Source organism: Cannabis sativa, chromosome 2 (genome assembly GCF_029168945.1).
Source record: "Cannabis sativa cultivar Pink pepper isolate KNU-18-1 chromosome 2, ASM2916894v1, whole genome shotgun sequence".
NCBI lineage: Eukaryota > Viridiplantae > Streptophyta > Magnoliopsida > Rosales > Cannabaceae > Cannabis > Cannabis sativa.
In genome coordinates, this window is record NC_083602.1 from 68,547,195 (window position 1) to 68,565,918 (window position 18,724).

At 32.9% G+C, this 18,724-nt stretch overlaps 1 protein-coding gene and 2 long non-coding RNA genes across 4 annotated transcripts in view; all 3 read right to left on the minus strand.

The window, feature by feature from the left end:
- Positions 1-18,724, minus strand: part of LOC115720858 (respiratory burst oxidase homolog protein B) — a 59,491-nt gene that overhangs the window by 15,880 nt on the left and 24,887 nt on the right. Inside the window, exons 4-11 of the mRNA XM_061110808.1 lie at positions 5,211-5,324; positions 4,681-5,112; positions 4,226-4,591; positions 4,021-4,116; positions 3,802-3,917; positions 3,599-3,701; positions 3,319-3,392; positions 2,689-3,209 (exon numbers count right to left, since the gene is read on the minus strand). Coding sequence (XP_060966791.1) covers positions 2,689-3,209; positions 3,319-3,392; positions 3,599-3,701; positions 3,802-3,917; positions 4,021-4,116; positions 4,226-4,591; positions 4,681-5,112; positions 5,211-5,324 — 1,822 coding nt within the window. The remainder of the gene's footprint in view (positions 1-2,688; positions 3,210-3,318; positions 3,393-3,598; positions 3,702-3,801; positions 3,918-4,020; positions 4,117-4,225; positions 4,592-4,680; positions 5,113-5,210; positions 5,325-18,724) is intronic.
- Positions 6,968-8,930, minus strand: LOC115721339 (uncharacterized). 2 transcript variants are annotated; one of them, XR_009686378.1, is made up of 6 exons: positions 8,916-8,930; positions 8,499-8,608; positions 8,167-8,239; positions 7,768-8,074; positions 7,615-7,678; positions 6,968-7,179 (listed from the first exon to the last, which is right to left on the minus strand). It is a non-coding gene; the product is annotated as an uncharacterized LOC115721339 (long non-coding RNA). The 2 variants fall into 2 exon arrangements; XR_009686377.1 differs by having other exon boundaries at positions 7,768-8,239.
- LOC133035100 (uncharacterized) lies at positions 8,940-11,776 on the minus strand. The gene is made up of 6 exons (XR_009686376.1): positions 11,375-11,776; positions 10,920-11,054; positions 10,746-10,811; positions 9,728-9,822; positions 9,116-9,261; positions 8,940-9,008 (listed from the first exon to the last, which is right to left on the minus strand). It is a non-coding gene; the product is annotated as an uncharacterized LOC133035100 (long non-coding RNA).

Consider the following 18,724-nt stretch of genomic DNA (forward strand, 5'->3'; position numbering starts at 1 on the left):
AGTGTATTCTTTGCCTCTCACTTCTAATTGTCTTTATGTAGTGACCATTTTGTTTTTCGACATGGGATTTGAATTTTTTGAAAATATCGAAGACTTGCGACTTTTTTTTTGCATAAAATAAACCCATATCATTCTAGTAAAGTCATCAATGAAGAGAAAAAAGTACCCGTTTTGGTCATTTGATGGAGTGCGCATTGCCCCACAGACGTCAATATGGACTAGCTCCAATGGCTTTTTGGCTTTCCAAGTTTTGCCAGATGGGAAAGGTTTTCGATGTTGATTTCCAAGCATGCATCCTTCCCAGACTATGTTGATCTCCTTAATTGTTGGGAGGTCTCGCATCATGTTCTTCTGCCTGAGGATCTTTAGCCCATGGAAGTTAAAGTGACCAACCTTCTATGCCATAACCATGACTCATCTGTTTGTGCTTACATTGCCACATTGCTTGCATATCTCCATTGTATGGGAAAGCATTTATTTTCTTTCATTTTCACGTTTGCAATTTGAAATGATTTATCTTGCTTATCATAGATTGTGCAAGATTCTCCTTCAAAATGCAAAGAGTACCCTTTCTCAATCATTTGACCTATGTTAAGTAGGTTTTGGTCAATGTTGGGTACCAAGAGTACATAATTGATGTATCTCTTGCCTTTTTTAGTGTTAATGGCAATGGTACCTTTGCCGACTGCTTCCATGAAGTCACCATTACCGATTTTGACTTTAGTCTTGGATCTATCAAGACTACAAGAGATGCTTTCATTTTTCGTCATGTGGTTACTACAACCACTATCAAGATACCAAGTATCTTTTTTTTTTTCCTTCTGTTGCAGCTTGGCAGACATAGAAGAGAGTACTTTCATCATTTTTCTCTTCGAAAAATTAGCTTGATGGGATTTTTTTAAATGACAAGTTTTTTCAGCGTGGCCAAATTTTTTACAATTTTGGCATTGTGATTTTCCTTTAAACTAGCAGTCTTTCTCCAAGTGACTTTTTCTTTCACAAATGTCACATGGAGGATACTTTTCGTTATTTTCTTTTTGTTTTTCTTGTGTCTCTTTCCCATCAGCTTTTGGTTTTTGAGAACGCGGATTGATTTTAGATTGAAAGGCATTTTCAGCTTCACTTTCCTTATGCCTTTCTCGTCTACTTTCATATGCTTCAAGAGAGCCCATAAGTTTAGTTGGTGATATAGTTTTTAAATCTTTTGTAGTCTAACTATGCGTACCTTGACTGTTGCTTGGAACTCCTCCTACAACGTGTCCCATGCTTCTTTTGTCGTTGCTGCACCCATAATCCGTGGAAAAAGATTGTTTGTCATAGCTTTGCTGCAAGCAGTATAATGCATGAGAATCTTTTTGTTGATTATCCTTCGGTGCCTTCTTTTTATCTTCCAAAAGAGATGTAATATCTTCCGGAATAGTGTTTCATTCTTCAACAATTTTCCATAGATTTTGTGATTGAAAATAGGTCCTCATTTTGATGGACCAAAAATCATAATTTTCTCCATGGAAAATTGGAAGAGGTAAAGAAGAGCGATTGGACTCCAAACTCATATTGATAAGTGGAAAAGATTACTCCTAGTGATATATGATCGAACGGAGCTCTAATACCCACTATAAGAAATGTCACTTTTGCTAGCACATTTTTCTGCTGGCAAAAGTTGGTATTATGCTGGTAAAATAGAATTTACTTGTGATGTGTTAGCAAAAGGGGGTTGGCAAATCAATGTTGGTATTAGAACTTTTGCCAGCATAAAATAAAAAGCGCTGGCAAAAATGACTTTTCCCAGTGCGTAAATGCGTTGGTAAACGGTTATATTTTAGCCACTGCAAATATACGCTGGTAAAACTTTGACCTCTTTGCCAGCGCAGTTTGCGAAATGCGCTGGTAAAAGTTACTTTTACCAGCGCAGTAGCGAACTGTGCTGGTAAAAGTTGCATTTCTTGTAGTTACCAGTGATGTTTTGAGAATAAATTTGTATTGGTTTAGATTTGAATAGGTGGATATGAGGAATAAGTGTTTAATGGTTGTTATGGTAATTGAAGTAGTGATGTTGATGAGTACTTGTTGATTTAGTATATGAGAATTGTTTTGGCTTAGCAGAGAGGGTTGTATGAAAATGTAGTAAGCTTTATTAATAGTTTGGATGTTGGTTACAATTTGAAACCCTTGAAGGGGTATTTATAGTTGCTCACCCTTTACACTTTATGATTAGAATTATTTCTTTTAGATCCTTCTTCTACTAGAAGGAATTATATTCAAATAAATCTAAATGTTTCTAGAGTTCAACATAACTAGTATATTGTTGACTTAATCTAATCTAGAATTCTCTTAAGTTCTTAGATGATATTTCTACAGGTGTATAGAAATTTCTAAACTAAATTGTGTAGAAATGTGTACCAAATTCTAATAATCCCCATTTCTTGTATCATTCTCTCATCATTTTTCGTTCTTTTCATTTATGTTTTCCTTCATCCCAATTAATGTTGTGATAAACTCAGTTAACAACACTCAAACAACAAACTAAAGACAAAGAAAAGGAAATGATACTACATTTCTGCGAGGAGATTTTAATTTTGAATCCCTCCACAATATCCAATATAAAAAAGACCAAAAAAAAAAAAAAAAAAAAAAACAGAGGATAATAAGTGTAATTGTATATTAGATTGTTGGTAGAGAAATACTTACCAATTTGTTGGTTGGCGTGTTTTGCTGCTACGTTCTTGAAAGCATTATACCACTTTGGTCTTCCGAAATTGGTTTTAACTGCTGTGTTTGACACAATATCAAGTCCATTATTTTTGGCGTGATAAAGAGTTTGAAGCATAGAGATAAAAGCAGAGCGAGCATCTCCTTCTTCATAAACACTAGTACAGTAGTTGTGGACCTCAATAACACCATCATTCCCGTTCTCAGTGATTTCATCCATCACCTCCTTGAACCACTTGAACGACCCTTCATCACGAGTGCTCCAGTAGAAGTAGACTTGTTTCGTGGCAAATGGCTTTCTCTTCTTCTTTTTATTATTGCAATTATTAATTCCCTTCTCTAAGTCTTTTTCGTCCTCTTTGTATTGCTTCCTGTTATTAAGCACATCTTTTACAATGCTCATAAGAGGAGTCACTCCAATTCCACCTCCTATGAGAAGGATAACTTTGTACTGTTTATAGTCTTGCGCTGGCGCACCGTACGCCCCATCGATTAGGAGCCTTTATCCCAACATAATAGTTTAATTGGAGAAAGAAAGAAGTATTATTAATAATTTGATTGGTAGTCAATGAATGGATGAAAATGTTTTGAAAATAGCTAAAGTAATACCTTGGAATTTTATTGACTTGCCCATCAACGATACTTTGATTACTAGATATTGGAGGTAAGTTTATATCAGGTAACTGCAATAAATATGCAAATGATTAGGAATATTTAAACTTTTGTGAATAGTGTTCAAACACTAAGTTGAAGTGTATGATTTTTTTTTTCTTTTTATACACCTAAAATAAATTGTGAGCATTTTTCTAAATTCATATGTTGGGCAGAAAATATAAATATTAACCAAGACTTATGAAGGTCAGTTACATGTAGAAAAAGAGGTACTAACTTTTGAGAAAGTGGAATTGAGCTCTTTTGTCCAGTCACCCAATCCGCGAATATGGACACTCAAGTAATCGTCATCAGGAGCCGAAGTAAGTGAAAAAGGATGCCTAATTTTATTAAATTTATAGATTTTAATAACAATACCAATAAATAAGAATATAACTAGGTTTAAATTAATCAAAATACACTAGCTATATATATAGTTACCACTCAAAAGGAGATATAGCCGAACAATTCAAGTATATGTATTGTCCACTACTGTATTCAAATCCTCTAGGTTTCAGCATTTGCAAGGCTAGAACATTTTCAGGATACACTTTAAACTGAACATGTTGAAAACAAGTATTATTTTATTATTATTGCCTTATATAATAATACTACATTTATACAGCCCATAGAAGAGAGAAATCAGTGAAAGTTACGCACCTTTAGAATTTTCACTGCTTGGAACCCATACCTAAATGCACGAATTGAACGTTCACAGACATACAAAAGGATTGGAACAAGCACATACATCCATGTCTACAACAACAATATTATAATTAAAAAATTGAATTGAGATTTTAGATAATTATAAAAGAATATTAAAATAGTTAGATGGTCTTGCAGTTGGTTGAGATCACTAACTTACAGTCTTTTTGTACCACTTGTCAATGAAGTAGAGATAATAACCGTGAACGAGAAAGAGGACGTAAACAATGACAAACAAGTGGTGAGAGTACCATAACCTTAGGGCCTTGGGTAGCTTTGATTTATTTTTACGGAACCAGGACTGTGCTAAGGTGAAAGTTATAGCCATTAAGACCACCATAACCAAACCGGTCCACCCTTCTGTGCCCTTCAAGAACCACCAGTAGTTGTTGGGTCGTTCTTTCCCAAAGAATTGCGCCATTGGCTGGTATTCCTCATCTGTTGCATGCAGCAGCCTTGGAAAATCACAAGTTAAATGTGCCAATGCATGTACACCAACTCCAATTGCAATCCCACCAGCGATTACCTAAGATACCAATCATAAATATATATATCATGAATTTAAAAGAAATGGGCAACATTGTAGTATAGTAAATCTCACAATATATGTTATACCGTGTGAAACTCAATATTGTCATTGAAGGGAATGAGTGCTCCCAACTTTGTCTCGGTCCTGATCAAAGTTATGGTATTTCTACAAACAGGTAAGAGAATTAGAGCCATGTTGAACTTGAGAGTCTCGGCAGCACCCTTAGCAGTGGTAACACAATAGCCCATCACTTCAAACACAGCTCGATTCCTGTACTGAATAAACTTCCACGTAAAAAGGCATGCACAAATGGCCAGCCACAACCCCATCACCCAAATACGTCTCCAATTTTCCTCTAAAATCCAATTATGTCTCCGGATGTTGTTTACGAGGTGTTTGACCCGTTTGTGGTATCGGTTTATGGTGTTGGACTCTACAGTTGTCTCGACTAACTTCTCTTTGACCTTCCTTGAGCTCGGCGCCATGCTTCGATGAAATAGATCTTCCAATTTCTTCAACTGTTTGAAATATAATTTCATCAATGTTAATTCATGCTAATTTTGGCGGTTTTGCATTTAATTAATTGCAAAATGTAACATGCGTTGTGTGGGTGTACCTCAATTTTGCCAATTTTGTTGGGGTCTAGTTCTTCCATAATAAGTGTTGCATATTCTTCAGCATGTTCGTAAATGTTAAGTAACTTATTCTCACTAGCACTAAACTCAATAATCTACATGACCAATAAAAAAAATCAATTTATGTATGTTAAGGTTATATAAAAATGATTTTAATTTTTTTTTTATATAATAAAAATATCTATTTTTGAGATGACTTTTTTTTTTTTTTTTTGATTAAGAGGCCTGTTAGAGCCACAACGAGAACACAAGAGCACAGAACACGGGCAGGGCTGCAAATAGCAGCAGAAAAAGGAAAACTAACTTAATAAAAAACATAAAACCAGGCATCAAGCCAAACTAAAACTAACAAAACAGAAATCAAAAAAGTCTAAAAGAAAGAAGCTAATCCAATCGGCCATCCACCAGAGCAGTGGGTGGGAAACCGAAAAAACTGGGCGCATCAAAACTTCCAATCAGTTGGGAGTGAAGAGCCCTTTGAGCCGCATCATGGGCCACATCGTTGTGAATCCGAGGGATCCAACTGACCTCCCAGAGGTCAAACTTGTGCGTTAAGTTTATGAACTTCATGACTATGTCTTTGATGTTGTAATTGAGTGTGTCCAGATCAACGGAGTCCTTTGAGAGAGCAGCAACTGCCCCAGCGGAATCGCATTGAAGGATTAAGTTTTTATGGCCAAGGGTAGATGCCATTTCAGCTCCCCAGCAAAGAGTGGCACTACAAGAAAATACATTTTCAGCGACTAGATTTTTTGTGACCAAATCAACTTAGTCACTAATAGTTAGATTTTGTGACTAATTTGTAGTCGTAAATAATTTTAGTCACGAGACAATGTTTATTTGGAACCAAAAAAATCAATGACCAATTTTTTAGTCACTGTTTGTTATATTTAGTGACTAAAATAGTATTTAGTCACTAAAACTGTTGCGCCAAATTATAATAGTGGCGAGACTAATAATTTTTGGTGACTAAAATTATTTAGTCATTAAAAATTTAAAATTTGTGACGAAATAGTTAGTCAGTAAAAGTTAATGATCTTTTACAACTAAAATATTAGTCTTAAAATATTTTATTTTTACAATTATTAATAATTTATATGTACCAAGTAATTATTTAGTTTCTTTAAAATATAAGATTAATTATTACTATATTGAATATACATTAACTACTAATTTAATCCTTAAAAAAATATGATTAACATAAATTATATTTTTTTAAAAAATATATATATAGTTATTGAATTAGTAGCAAATATATAGTTAAAAAAATTATTTTTTACTAACAAAATATCATAACAAATAGTGAATTTTACTACTAAAATTTTGATGCAAAATAAATTAATTTGATTTATGATTTTTAAGTTGAATTTATTTTTAATATTTAATTTTAGTTACTACAACAACAATCCTGGCCCCTCATCAAACTTAACATCCTGTAAATCACAACACTATTATTAATATTATTATTACAATTCTCTTAGCATCCAGATCACTTGAAAAGAACAGAAGCTTTTTCTGTTTCAGTCAAGTTAAGTTACAATAATAATACTTTGTTAATGTTACAATTTATTAATGATAACACTTTTTTTTTAGATGTAATTGCAACAACCCACAAGAGGAGAAGGGAGAGAAACAATTACAAACTTGGAAAAAGAGAGTCAACAAACTCTTTTAATGATAACACTTTGTTAATGTTAACTTTTGTATTTTCTTTATTTGAATTGTCACAAATGAAATCTAATGTAATTACTATTTGATAAAATCTTATTATTGGTATATTAACCTAAATATTTAATACATGTGTTAAAAATAAAATTGCTTATAGAAGAGTCTCCAGGTTGGCCACCAACTTGCATCACTAACATCAGCGTGCTACTGTAATTATGCAGAGGTAGAAACTGTTGAATCCAACATGATAATCCACTTGAATTATTCCACCTTCATCAAGTACTGAAAACAATATCCAAACAGCGATAATGAGCACAATAAAGCCAAAACCAATAGACAAAACAATACTACCTTTCATCGTTATCAAAAAATTTCCAAAGTACAAAACATTATTGTTGTACTGTCTCCCTAATTGAGCCACATTAAGAGTTGGTAATCCTCAGGCTTTTTGTGCTCAAAAAACTCCATTTTAGAACCAAAAGAAATGTTCAACAAAAATCATATGAGATAGCTAAAATTATACTCTTAACCAAATGGGATAACTTTCATTTCCAAACACAAAAAAATTTTAAAAAAAAAAAAGTTACACTAAAATGGAATCAACTTCATTTATTTCAAATGTCTATCTAGGATTCATATTCATATACTAAAGCTATGATTTTTACAATGAACAATGTTTAGATGATCCAAATTCAAGCTTATGAGCAAATAAAGTACCTCATTGATAGCAAGAACTTGTCCATTGGTCTTCTTCACCTTCATTAACTTCCTCAGAAAATACCTAAGCAGAAACTAAAAACAAATCACTTACCCAAATCAAATAACTCCAAAAACCCTAAAGATCATAATAAAAAAAAAACATTGGCTTACCAAAACTTGGACTTGGCACGGACTTCATTGGTGGCCCAAAGCTTCATCTTGTAAATCTTAGGATGGTCATTTGACTCAGTAGGGAGAGCCCTTCCCACAACCTGGTACTGATGAAACCTGAAAGTCACCATTTCTGAGAAAGACTAACCTAAACACTAGTATCAATAAGAACCCATCAAATAAATCTGAACCAAAACCAAAAGAATATGAACATAAATAAAAAATTCCTAATATAAAGACTCATCTAAGCTTTTATCGACTCATCTAAGCTTTTAGTAATTTTAACAGACTCATCTTTTGATATAACCTGCAAAATACAACTGATTTAGTTTACTCAAGAGAAAAACAAGGTAATTGGCTAAACAGAGAAATCTATTGTCACATAATGCAGCTACTTACCCCTGTCCCACTACAAGGAGCATCCAATAACACTCTATCAACAAATAACGTTGATACCCAAAACTTTAGGTAGCTGGAAGAAAATGAAAAAGAGGCGAAGCAAACAGAAGGTGTTATAATTGAATTTTAATCACATTGACTCCAGCACAACATGATTTTGTGATGATTAGACATGAAATAAAAAAAGGATTTTCAGAATAACATTAATTTCTGTGAATTAAATGAGTACAATCTGCAGAATATAGAAAAGAATCCAGCAGTTCTCAATGTCAACAATTAGACAGAATAAAATAGAAAGTGAATTAAAAAAAATACAAAGACAAAAATCTAACCTCCTTTCCATCATAGTTGCAGACCACAGTATTGGTCACACCCATGCGATTCAGATTTGCAGTGAGTGACTTGAGCCTTGGCACCTTCATCTCATTTGCAAAAATCATTCCTGATAAATTTATGACAGAGTACTTGAGATAAAGAGGAACCACGATAATTGGAATCTTCCGCAACTTAGAAATAATAATAATAAAAAAAAAAGCATAAGAGCACTTCAAGCAAAGAGAGCAAAATATAGGATACTAAGTAGAGAAACAGAAGCAAAAAATGTTCACTTTTTGGCAGTGTAACCAATCTATTCTAGTTTAGTTTTATACAATGCAATATAGAAAAGAATCCAGCAGTTCTCAATGTCAACAATTAGACAGAATAAAATAGAAAGTGAATTAAAAAAAATACAAAGACAAAAATCTAACCTCCTTTCCATCATAAATAAGTGCGAGACCACAGTATTGGTCACACCCATGCGATTCAGATTTGCACCATCACTTGATCTTTTAATCAATCCACTGATACAAAAGAGAGGAAAAATACAACAAAATATATATTAGCATACTATAATGGTGTCTGCTTATGAAGGAACAAACCCAATAACTCGAATAAAACTGCCTCATACCTGCGGTGCGAATTTGCCATATTTGTCTGGTCCTAGAGAATCAATCCAATAGATGAGACTAAAATATATTCTTTGAGAAAATTATTAAGTTAATATTGCATTCTTCATCTCCCTTTGTCCCTCAACTGAAAATTGGAATGAAAAACCTGAAACAAAACAACAAAAAAGCCTATTTCACTCTCAATCAACGTCCAATGTAGAAAACACCAATTATATACATTAAAATTCACACTACTAATCCACTCAATAAGCACAAAAATTGTGTTTTGGTTAGAACAATCTGATCAATCACAGCCATCCAGACTCCATACCAAAAAAAAAAACTCTAAATGTCATCATGCGAACAATATCCCCTGTTTATACATACGAATTTCTCATACCAGTCATACATATATGCTAAATTTTAGGACAACATTACAAGACAAATTAATCACATAACTGAACAAACAAACAAACAAACAAACAATCAAAACCGTTATTGTGATCTGAAAAAGCGCAGGCAGTGACAAAAATAAGCTGAGACTAAAGATTCAAAATATGATCAAATAATGACAGAAAAAAGTCAAAATAAACTTTAAGCCAGAATTCAAGTCGCAATGAAAAGTAGCATACCCTTCTACTTTCATCCATATCAGCCTTGTTTCCTACCAGGATCTTTTTGACATTATCCCCATGCTGTTCGATGTTGCGAATCCAATTCGTAATATCTGAATTAATTAAAAGGCAGTGTTAGTGCATAAAACCATACAAGAAACAAGAGGCTAATTAACAATAATTTATAAATATTAACTTTAACTTATCTGAAAAATAAAACACGTATAGTAACAAACATTAAGTGAAAGATTTAAAATAAAATAAAGATATTAATTTAAATTTAAATTCATAACAGATTGCACTAATCTAGGGTAAAAAAAGCATTTATTTAACAAAAATTTGAAATAAATATTTCAAAATTTAAAATTTAAATTTTGATTTTTTAACAGTACGGTATCTTTATATCTTTATATATACTATATATACACAAATTATCTTCAATTAATTTTTTTTCTTTACTTTGTTCGCTTTCACTTTAATTTTTCTTAACGCAAACAAATCTTAATTGGCCTGAACAAATCTGAAGAGCAAATCAGGGTCATATTTGTTAAGGTATGAGCTAAATTAAATTTATGATGGCTTTACAATCTTGTATTGACTGGTTGTTAATTAAAAACTCTTCAGGTGTTTCAACTGGTTAGGGATTTGAAAGAAGATAGAAGGAGTCGGTACATCCAACCAGGTTTGAAAAAATTTCTATCCTATTTCACTAAAACAATATGCATTGTAACTAACTAGGAAATATATTAACATGGATTAATCATCTTCGTTTTTGGATGCATATAGTTGTTTTTTCTTTGGCTATCAACAGAGACAAACAAAAATACAACTTCAAACCTAAGAAAGAATTAGATATCCAACTACTTAGAACAAGGCATTTAATAGTCGTATCACCAGCCAACCAAACTAAAAAGTATATAAACCCTCAAAACATTAGTAAAATTACACATACACAGTAAACATTCAAAGCTCTCCCAAAAAAGAAGTAGCCCGTAATTGAAAATTCCGCACATTCCATACAATATTAGGAAACTACCTTCTGACGCTGTAAAGCCTTCAAAGGAGATAAAGCCCACTTATACAGAGGATCATGTATAAAAACCTGCAGAAATTTCTCACATGAGATTTCAAATTAACAAAAAGAAAAGAATTTTTTTTTTTTTTTGAAAATGACTATTAATTACTAATGCAACTACGTTCGGTAACATACTTCAACAATGGTCAGCAGTGCTTCTTTATTTGTCCTCATAACAGAGAGTGTTTCCTCGCAACATCTTCTAAAAACTCCTTCGACTCCACTTACACCCATGCCATCAATAATGTCCCTTGTCAACCTGAAAGGAACCTGGAAAAACAAGATAGCCCAGAGAGCCATGTTTTCTGTAAGTTTAAATTTTAATTATAAAGGGGTTATTTTCATCTGTGATCTCCATTCTTTCACTTATTTTACACACAGGCATAACAGAGAGATATAGGTGCACGATTTCAGATTTTAAATAGGCTTTTCTAGAGAGATTAAATAGGCTTAAAAATGATTATCTTAAATCGGAATCATATATTCAAACAAGGTCAAACAATTAAAAGTCATCATGAATCCTGAAAAATTTTAGTGATACAAAAATAAACAAAAATCGTCATCCTTTCTTTTAAAAATTCCTCCCTTACCTAGGTGGCTGCTGGATGGGCGCACCTGGATAGTACCAGGACCCTTGTGCCCCGGCCCTTGATCAGATAAAGCTGCCCGCCCTATGACCCACAACTAAAAATGAGCCTTGCGACGAGACGCGGACACTCCCCATGCTGCGGTTCCCTCCGGTCCGTTCCCGGGTTGGGTTAGGGGAACATCCGAGCGATTGCCTTCGCGGATCCAAACGCGCCCCTCGAATGTGTTCGGGCGACCGCTCTCGTTCCGTGTACTTCTTGAGCTGCCACGGACGTCGGAGAATCGGAATACAGCGACAACGGGAGGGACAAATTCGAACAGATCGAGACGAGAAGGAGGGAAAGAGTGACGGCAATTTTTTAGGGTTAGGTTTTCATGAATGAGAAAGAGTTTATGATGGTGGTGTTATCTGTTGTATTTTATTTATTATTATTATTATTATTATTATTATTATTATTATTATTATTATTATTTAATTTGGAAAGATATATAATAGGAAACTATTTAAACAAAATAATAATAATGAGACTAGAAATATGATAATTAAATATATTTTTTAAAAAAAAAATAAAAAATTTCTCTAAATACTATTTTTTTTTAATTTTATTTCATTGAATACTATATGGGTTTCTATGTAAATAAAATTATACCATCTTTGGGCCCATGTTTTCATAAATTAGAATTTTATATAAAAAATTATAATAATTTTAGTTTTACTCCTATAAAATTAATTTTTTGTATTAATTTTAATGTATTATATTGGGTACCTTTATATTTGTTAAAAAATAGTGTGAAATTTTCATTTATTTTTTTATTTATATGAGCAATATTTTTTAAAAATTAATAAATAAAATTATTTTTCTTTCAATTTATTTCTTTGTTCGCAAAGTATTCTACCTTATTATATCTTAATAATCAATTTGACATTATACTTGTTAGTTAGGTTTATAAATTTTTATTATTTATCTAACAACAATAAACCATCGATAAAATTCTATTTTGAAAACATAAACATTTCGAAAACTTAAAATATTATCATAAAATTATCATTGTATGTTATATATTTAAGAGTACTTATATTTACACATGTTTAATAATTATTATTTTTATTGTGTAGAAATAATAATGGATAAAAGTTGGATATGGTCTAATAACAAATTATCAGAAGAATATACCAACGGGGTTAGTACTTTTATTAACCTCGCACGTAGTCGCTTGAATGATGAGAATAAAACTCCTTGTCCTTGTACCGATTGTGTGAACTTCTACTATCACGAATTAGAAACAGTAGAGCGACACTTATGGGTCAATGGTTTTTCTAAATCTTATACAAACTGGGTATATCACGGGGAGGACGAAACTGCTTCAAGCTTCAATATTGATGATTTAGAGTCAGACATAAATGAAGACAACGAAGATTCTGAGGAGGAGGATGATGAAATGTTTGACGTTATTGAAGATATTACTGGAGGAGTAAATTTTGAAACTAATCAAAATGATGAAATTGGAGGGGAGGAAACTTATTACAATGAACCTACAAATTTTAAAGAATTATTTGACGAAGTAGAGAAAGAATTATATCCAGGGTGTTCACAATTTTCTTCTTTAACATTTTTGGTGAAAATGATGCATATCAAGGTGCTTAATAAAATGAGTGACAAATGTTTCGATATGATACTTGAATTACTTTGTCAAGCTTTTCCGACTGATCATAAGCTGCCAAAGTCTCATTACGAAGCTAAGCGAATGTTACGCACTCTTGGATTGGGTTATGAGACAATTCATGTATGTAAAAATGATTGTACTCTATTTTGGAAAGAATATAAAGATGCTACAGAATGCCCTACTTGTGGATTTTCAAGGTACAAACATAAAGGAAAGAAGAAAAAGAATGTACCGGTGAAAAAAATGCATTACTTTCCAATTACTCCACGTCTACAAAGACTTTTTATGTCACGACATACGTCAGATGAAATGAGGTGGCACAAAGAAAAGCGTGTAAATACTGAAGGTGTACTTAGACATCCTGCAGATGGAGAAGCTTGGAAAGAATTCGATAAACAATTTCCAGAATTTGCAAAAGACCCCAGAAATGTCAGATTGGGACTTGCAACCGATGGATTTAATCCATTTGGAAACATGAGCACAAGCTATAGCATATGGCCTGTTGTATTAGTGCCTTATAACATGCCCCCCTGGAAATGTATGAAAGAAAATAATTTCATAATGGCATTATTAACTCCTGGTCCCAACTCTCCAGGTAAAGACATTGATGTTTACTTACGACCCCTAATTGATGAGCTAAAACAATTATGGGAGGAAGGGGTAACAACATATGATGTATCAAATAAAAAAGAATTTATAATGCGTGCTGCAATATTGTGGACGATAAATGATTTTCCAGCTTATGGTACAATATCTGGATGGAGCACAAAAGGTTACAAGGCATGTCCTGTTTGTAATGTGGATGCTTTGTCGTTTCCCATATTAAGTAAAATTAGTTATATGGGGCATCGTCGTTTTTTGCCATTAGATCATCCATGGCGAAAAGATAAACGCTACGATGGTAAAATTGAAAGTCGTCCTCCTCCTAAAATATTATCAGAGGAAGATATCTTAAAACAATTGGAAACAGTTGATCAGTTCATTCCAGGAAAAATACCTAAAGACGATAATGGAAAATTGTTAGAAGAAGTCGTGCAAAGGAGAAAAAGATTAAAGGTTGATGTGAATGGTGGAAAAACCCAAAAGAATAAACCTATTTGGAGTCGAAAATGTATTTTTTGGGAGTTAGAATACTGGTCAAAATTAAAGTTGAGACACAATTTAGATGTGATGCATATTGAAAAGAATATTTGTGAAAGTATCTACGGTACAATGTTATGCATAGATAAGAAGTCAAAGGATACTGAAAAGGCCAGACTTGACTTACAAAGGATGAACCTACGCAAAGAATTACACTTGAAGAAACAAGGAGATAAATGGTTTAAACCACAAGCATGTTACACATTGCCATTAGTTGACCGGAGAAAATTTTGTACGTGGTTAGGGTCGGTCAAATTTCCAGATGGGTATGCCGCAAACATTTCAAGGAATGTCAATATAAGTGAAGGTAAAATTATTGGCTTAAAAAGTCACGATTGCCATGTTTTGCTGCAAAGATTATTACCAGTTGGGTTGCGACCATATGTGAAAAAGGATGTGATACTTGCCATTTCCGAGCTCTCATTATTTTTTCGAAAGTTGTGCGCAAAAACATTATACGTTGAAGACTTGGATTCACTAGAGAAAGGAATTGTAAAGTGCTTATGTAAACTTGAATCCATTTTTCCTCCAGCGTTTTTTGATGTCATGATCCACTTAGCAGTGCACTTACCTTCAGAGGCAAAGTTAGGTGGTCCGGTACATACAAGATGGATGTATCCTATTGAAAGGTAAAATACTAATTATTTTTTAAAATAAAATTTTATCCATCTTATTTTAAAAATTAAGAATATTTTTCTAATGATGAATTTTAATTTTTTAGGTTCTTAGGTTCTCTAAAAAATTTAGTTAAGAATAGAGCACGATCAGAAGGTTCAATTGCTGTAGGATATGTTGGTAAGGAGGCCTTAACTTTTTGTTCGATGTATCTTCACGGGATTGAAACAAAATTCAATCGTCCAGAGCGTAATTGGGATCTCAGTGAGGTACAAAATGAATCAACGTTGTCTGTTTTTGATCAACCTACAAGGTTATTTGGTGGAAGGGAATTTCGCAATTTAGAACCTAATGAGTATAACAAGCTGCACTGGTACATTTTAAATAATTGTCCGGAGTTACAACCTTACATCGAGTAAGATTTATAATTATCGTATAAATTTTAGTTTTTATACATTTTGCACAAATATTTATATCATCTTTTTCTTATTAAATAGCGAGCACAAAGCTTTATTACAATCTAAAGGCGTAGTAGACATCATTCGAACTCAAGAGTTGGAATTTTCATTTTGGTTCAAAGAAAAAGTAAGTATTTTTTTTACAACTGCGTTAAGTATAGTTTCTACTAAAAGCTAATAGTTATAATACTTTTACAGATAAATGAAAAATATAAATTGTCTCCTCATCAAATTACAAAATCAGTCTTAGCTCTTGCAAGTATGCCAGATCATCGAATCTTCTCGTATAATGGATGTATAGTTAATGGCGTGCGCTATCATACTGAAATTTGGGACGTCGGACGAACCACTCAAAATTACGGTGTTTGGGTTGAAGGTGAACATGGTGGCAGTACGTGTGACTTTTATGGTGTCATAACAGATATTTTAGAAGTATCATATATATATGATCATAAAGTGGTACTTTTTCAATGTGACTGGTATGATACTGATACCAAAAAGAAAAGAACACACCAAGAATACCATATCACAAGTATAAATGTCAGCTCAAAATGGTATAAGGAAGAACCTTATATTCTTGCCGACCAAGCAAATCAGGTATTATATTTGGAAGATGATAAGTTTGGTTCGAAATGGAGAGTGGTTGATAAGGTGAATCAACGCCACTTATGGGACGTTCCAGAAGTAATACTTGAAAGTGTAGATGCAGAAGAAGATGGTTCCAATAGTTATACAGAAGCTTATCAAGAAGAGAGATCAAATGATATTGACATAACATTTGATGAGTCAAACGTCGAAATTCCTCTTAACCATCCAAATGCAGAATTGATAGAAATTAACTCATCACATATTAATTTTGAAATAATTAATTGTGATCAAATTTTGAATGAAAGTAATGTAAGGGAAAGCGATGATGATATATCAGATTCCGAGACTGATATAGGGGATATTGATAAGAAATTACAACATTCTGAATGTTCATCTACAGATGAAAGTGATGACAGTTTATAAGTAATTTTATATTATTGCATAGTTTTTTTTATATTAATTTTTATTTATTTAATTTAGTACCACTTCAAATTTATTAGTTATTTGGAATTTTATAGGAACATGGGACCGAAAAAAAAAGCAATTGATATCCCTAATAAAACCCGATCAACGCGAAATATTTCAGAACAATCATCTGAGATTCCCATTACTACTCCGTCTTTACCAGTTTCAAGAGTTAATTATTCCACTACAACACAACCAACAGAGAGTACTCAAAATGAACAAGAGGATTTAGAATCTACTGGTATGCTTTTTTTTATATAATTATTATTATTAATTAATTTGTAAATTAATAAATTTGTATTAATATATCTTTATCAAATATTTCTCTGAGACATTTTGTATTTATTTTTATAGCCCCAACCAAGAAAAGAACTCGTGGCCAAAATAGAAGTAAAGGCACAAGTAAAGTAGTTGCGGATACAAAAAGTAAGTTGCCAGTAACAGCTAGAAAGGGAGAACTTCACCCGGTAGGAGACAATGCTTCAAAATTAGCATCAGAAATTGGTTTTATAGTAAGAAATCATGCACCTCTTAAATATAAAGGGTGGAAGAATGTCCCACCAGAGGATAAGGCACTTATTCATACTCGTATTAAGGTTACTTAACTTATTCAAAAATAATTTTTTTTCTACATAATTCTTTTTATTATTTCTTTTACATAACATTTATCTTTCAATACATATTGAAATTATTTTAATCTATTTATGTAGGACAAATTCAAAATTGATCCGAAGGAAGAAAGACACATGCATGACGTCATTGAACGACATTGTTCAAATCGTTACAAAAATTATAGAAACCAACTTCATGCTCATTATAAAGATGTTGTCAAAGAAGGAAAGGATCCACTGGCTAATCGACCTTTAAATCATAGAATGACGGACCAAGATTGGCACTGGCTGTGTGACAATATCTTTGGTAATCCTAACTGGCAGGTATAATTTATACTTTCTATATGTTTATTAATGATATAGTATTAACATCATATGATGTCATTTATTTTTACTTTATTTAGAAACGTTCGGTTGCGGCAGCTAAAAATAAAGCTAAAGTACCATATAATCATCGAGGCGGATCAAAATCTTTTATTCAACATCGAACAAAAGGAGTAAGAGTATTTACATAAGAATAATAATGTTTTTTTTTTTTAAAAAAAAAGTTATACTAACAATTTTTTTGTTAAATAGTCTTTAGTTAATGATGTTGGAGAAATTGAGCTATTTAGGAACACCCACTGGAATGCAGAAAATGGTTGGTGTAATGAGGAAGCAAGAACACGATATGTATGTCTTAACTTGTTATATTCTTTCAAAATAAATTGTTTAATTTTCCTCTAAAATTATTCGTTTTAAAAATACAGGATCGAATGGTTGAGTTAAGACGACAACGTCAAGAGAATAATGAGGAAATACTGGAAGATGAAATCCGTGCTGAGGTTTTGGGTAGTGAAAGATGTGGTCATATACCTGGATTAGGACCTGCCCTTAACAAAAAAAACTCAAACCACCAAGTTGAAAAAGTAATTGAAGATCGTGTTGCAAACATGCGAGAAGAAATGCGTAATGAGATACGACATGAGGTGCGAGATGAGATTCTTCAAGAGGTAAGAAATGAACGCCAAGATTTTTTACAACAACTCAAAGATATTATGAACATACCCAACAATCATCCTATTTTTGGCATCCAACAACCACCGCCTCCACCACCACCACCTCCACCATCTCCACCATCGTTTGGACCACCTCGTGTTGATACTACCTCTGTTCCATCACCACCACCTGCTGCTAGGGACTGTTCTTCTCCACAATCACCAACAACCGCCAGGGCATCTGGTCCACCAGCACCGTCTCCGGTTACTTCGGATAAGGTATTTTTCACTTGAGTTTTAAAACAATTATAATTCTACTTAGTGACTTGTCATATCTCACTTACTTAATTTTCATATTATAATACAAGCTTGTTTATTGTTTGGTTTGCAAATAAAGACAATTGAGTGCAGTTTGCACGTGATTGATCCTAACATCAAAGGAAATGGCCTAGTTGCATTTGGGTATCTCAAATTAGAAAAATCGGATGAGAAAGGTGAGATCACGGTACATGGAGAAAAGAAGAAGCATTGTGACTTTAAACGTGTCTTCATAGAAAAGGTTGTTGAAGAAAATGCCGATCTGCCATGCCCTCTAAAGCAAGAAGGCTTCTTCAAAGTGGGTTCAGCTGTGAAACATTTCGTCTTCTGGCCGAAGAAACTAATAAATATGCCTTCAGCTTGTTCACTCCAGGTAAACTATAATTAGCCTTAATGTTGAAAAATCTTAATTTTTCACATTAAAGTGTTTCTTTTTTTTTTGGTTGTAGGTGAAAGGAAAGATGAAAGCTACCCAAGATCCTCTGGCTCCGCCTACTCAGCCACTGATACACTTG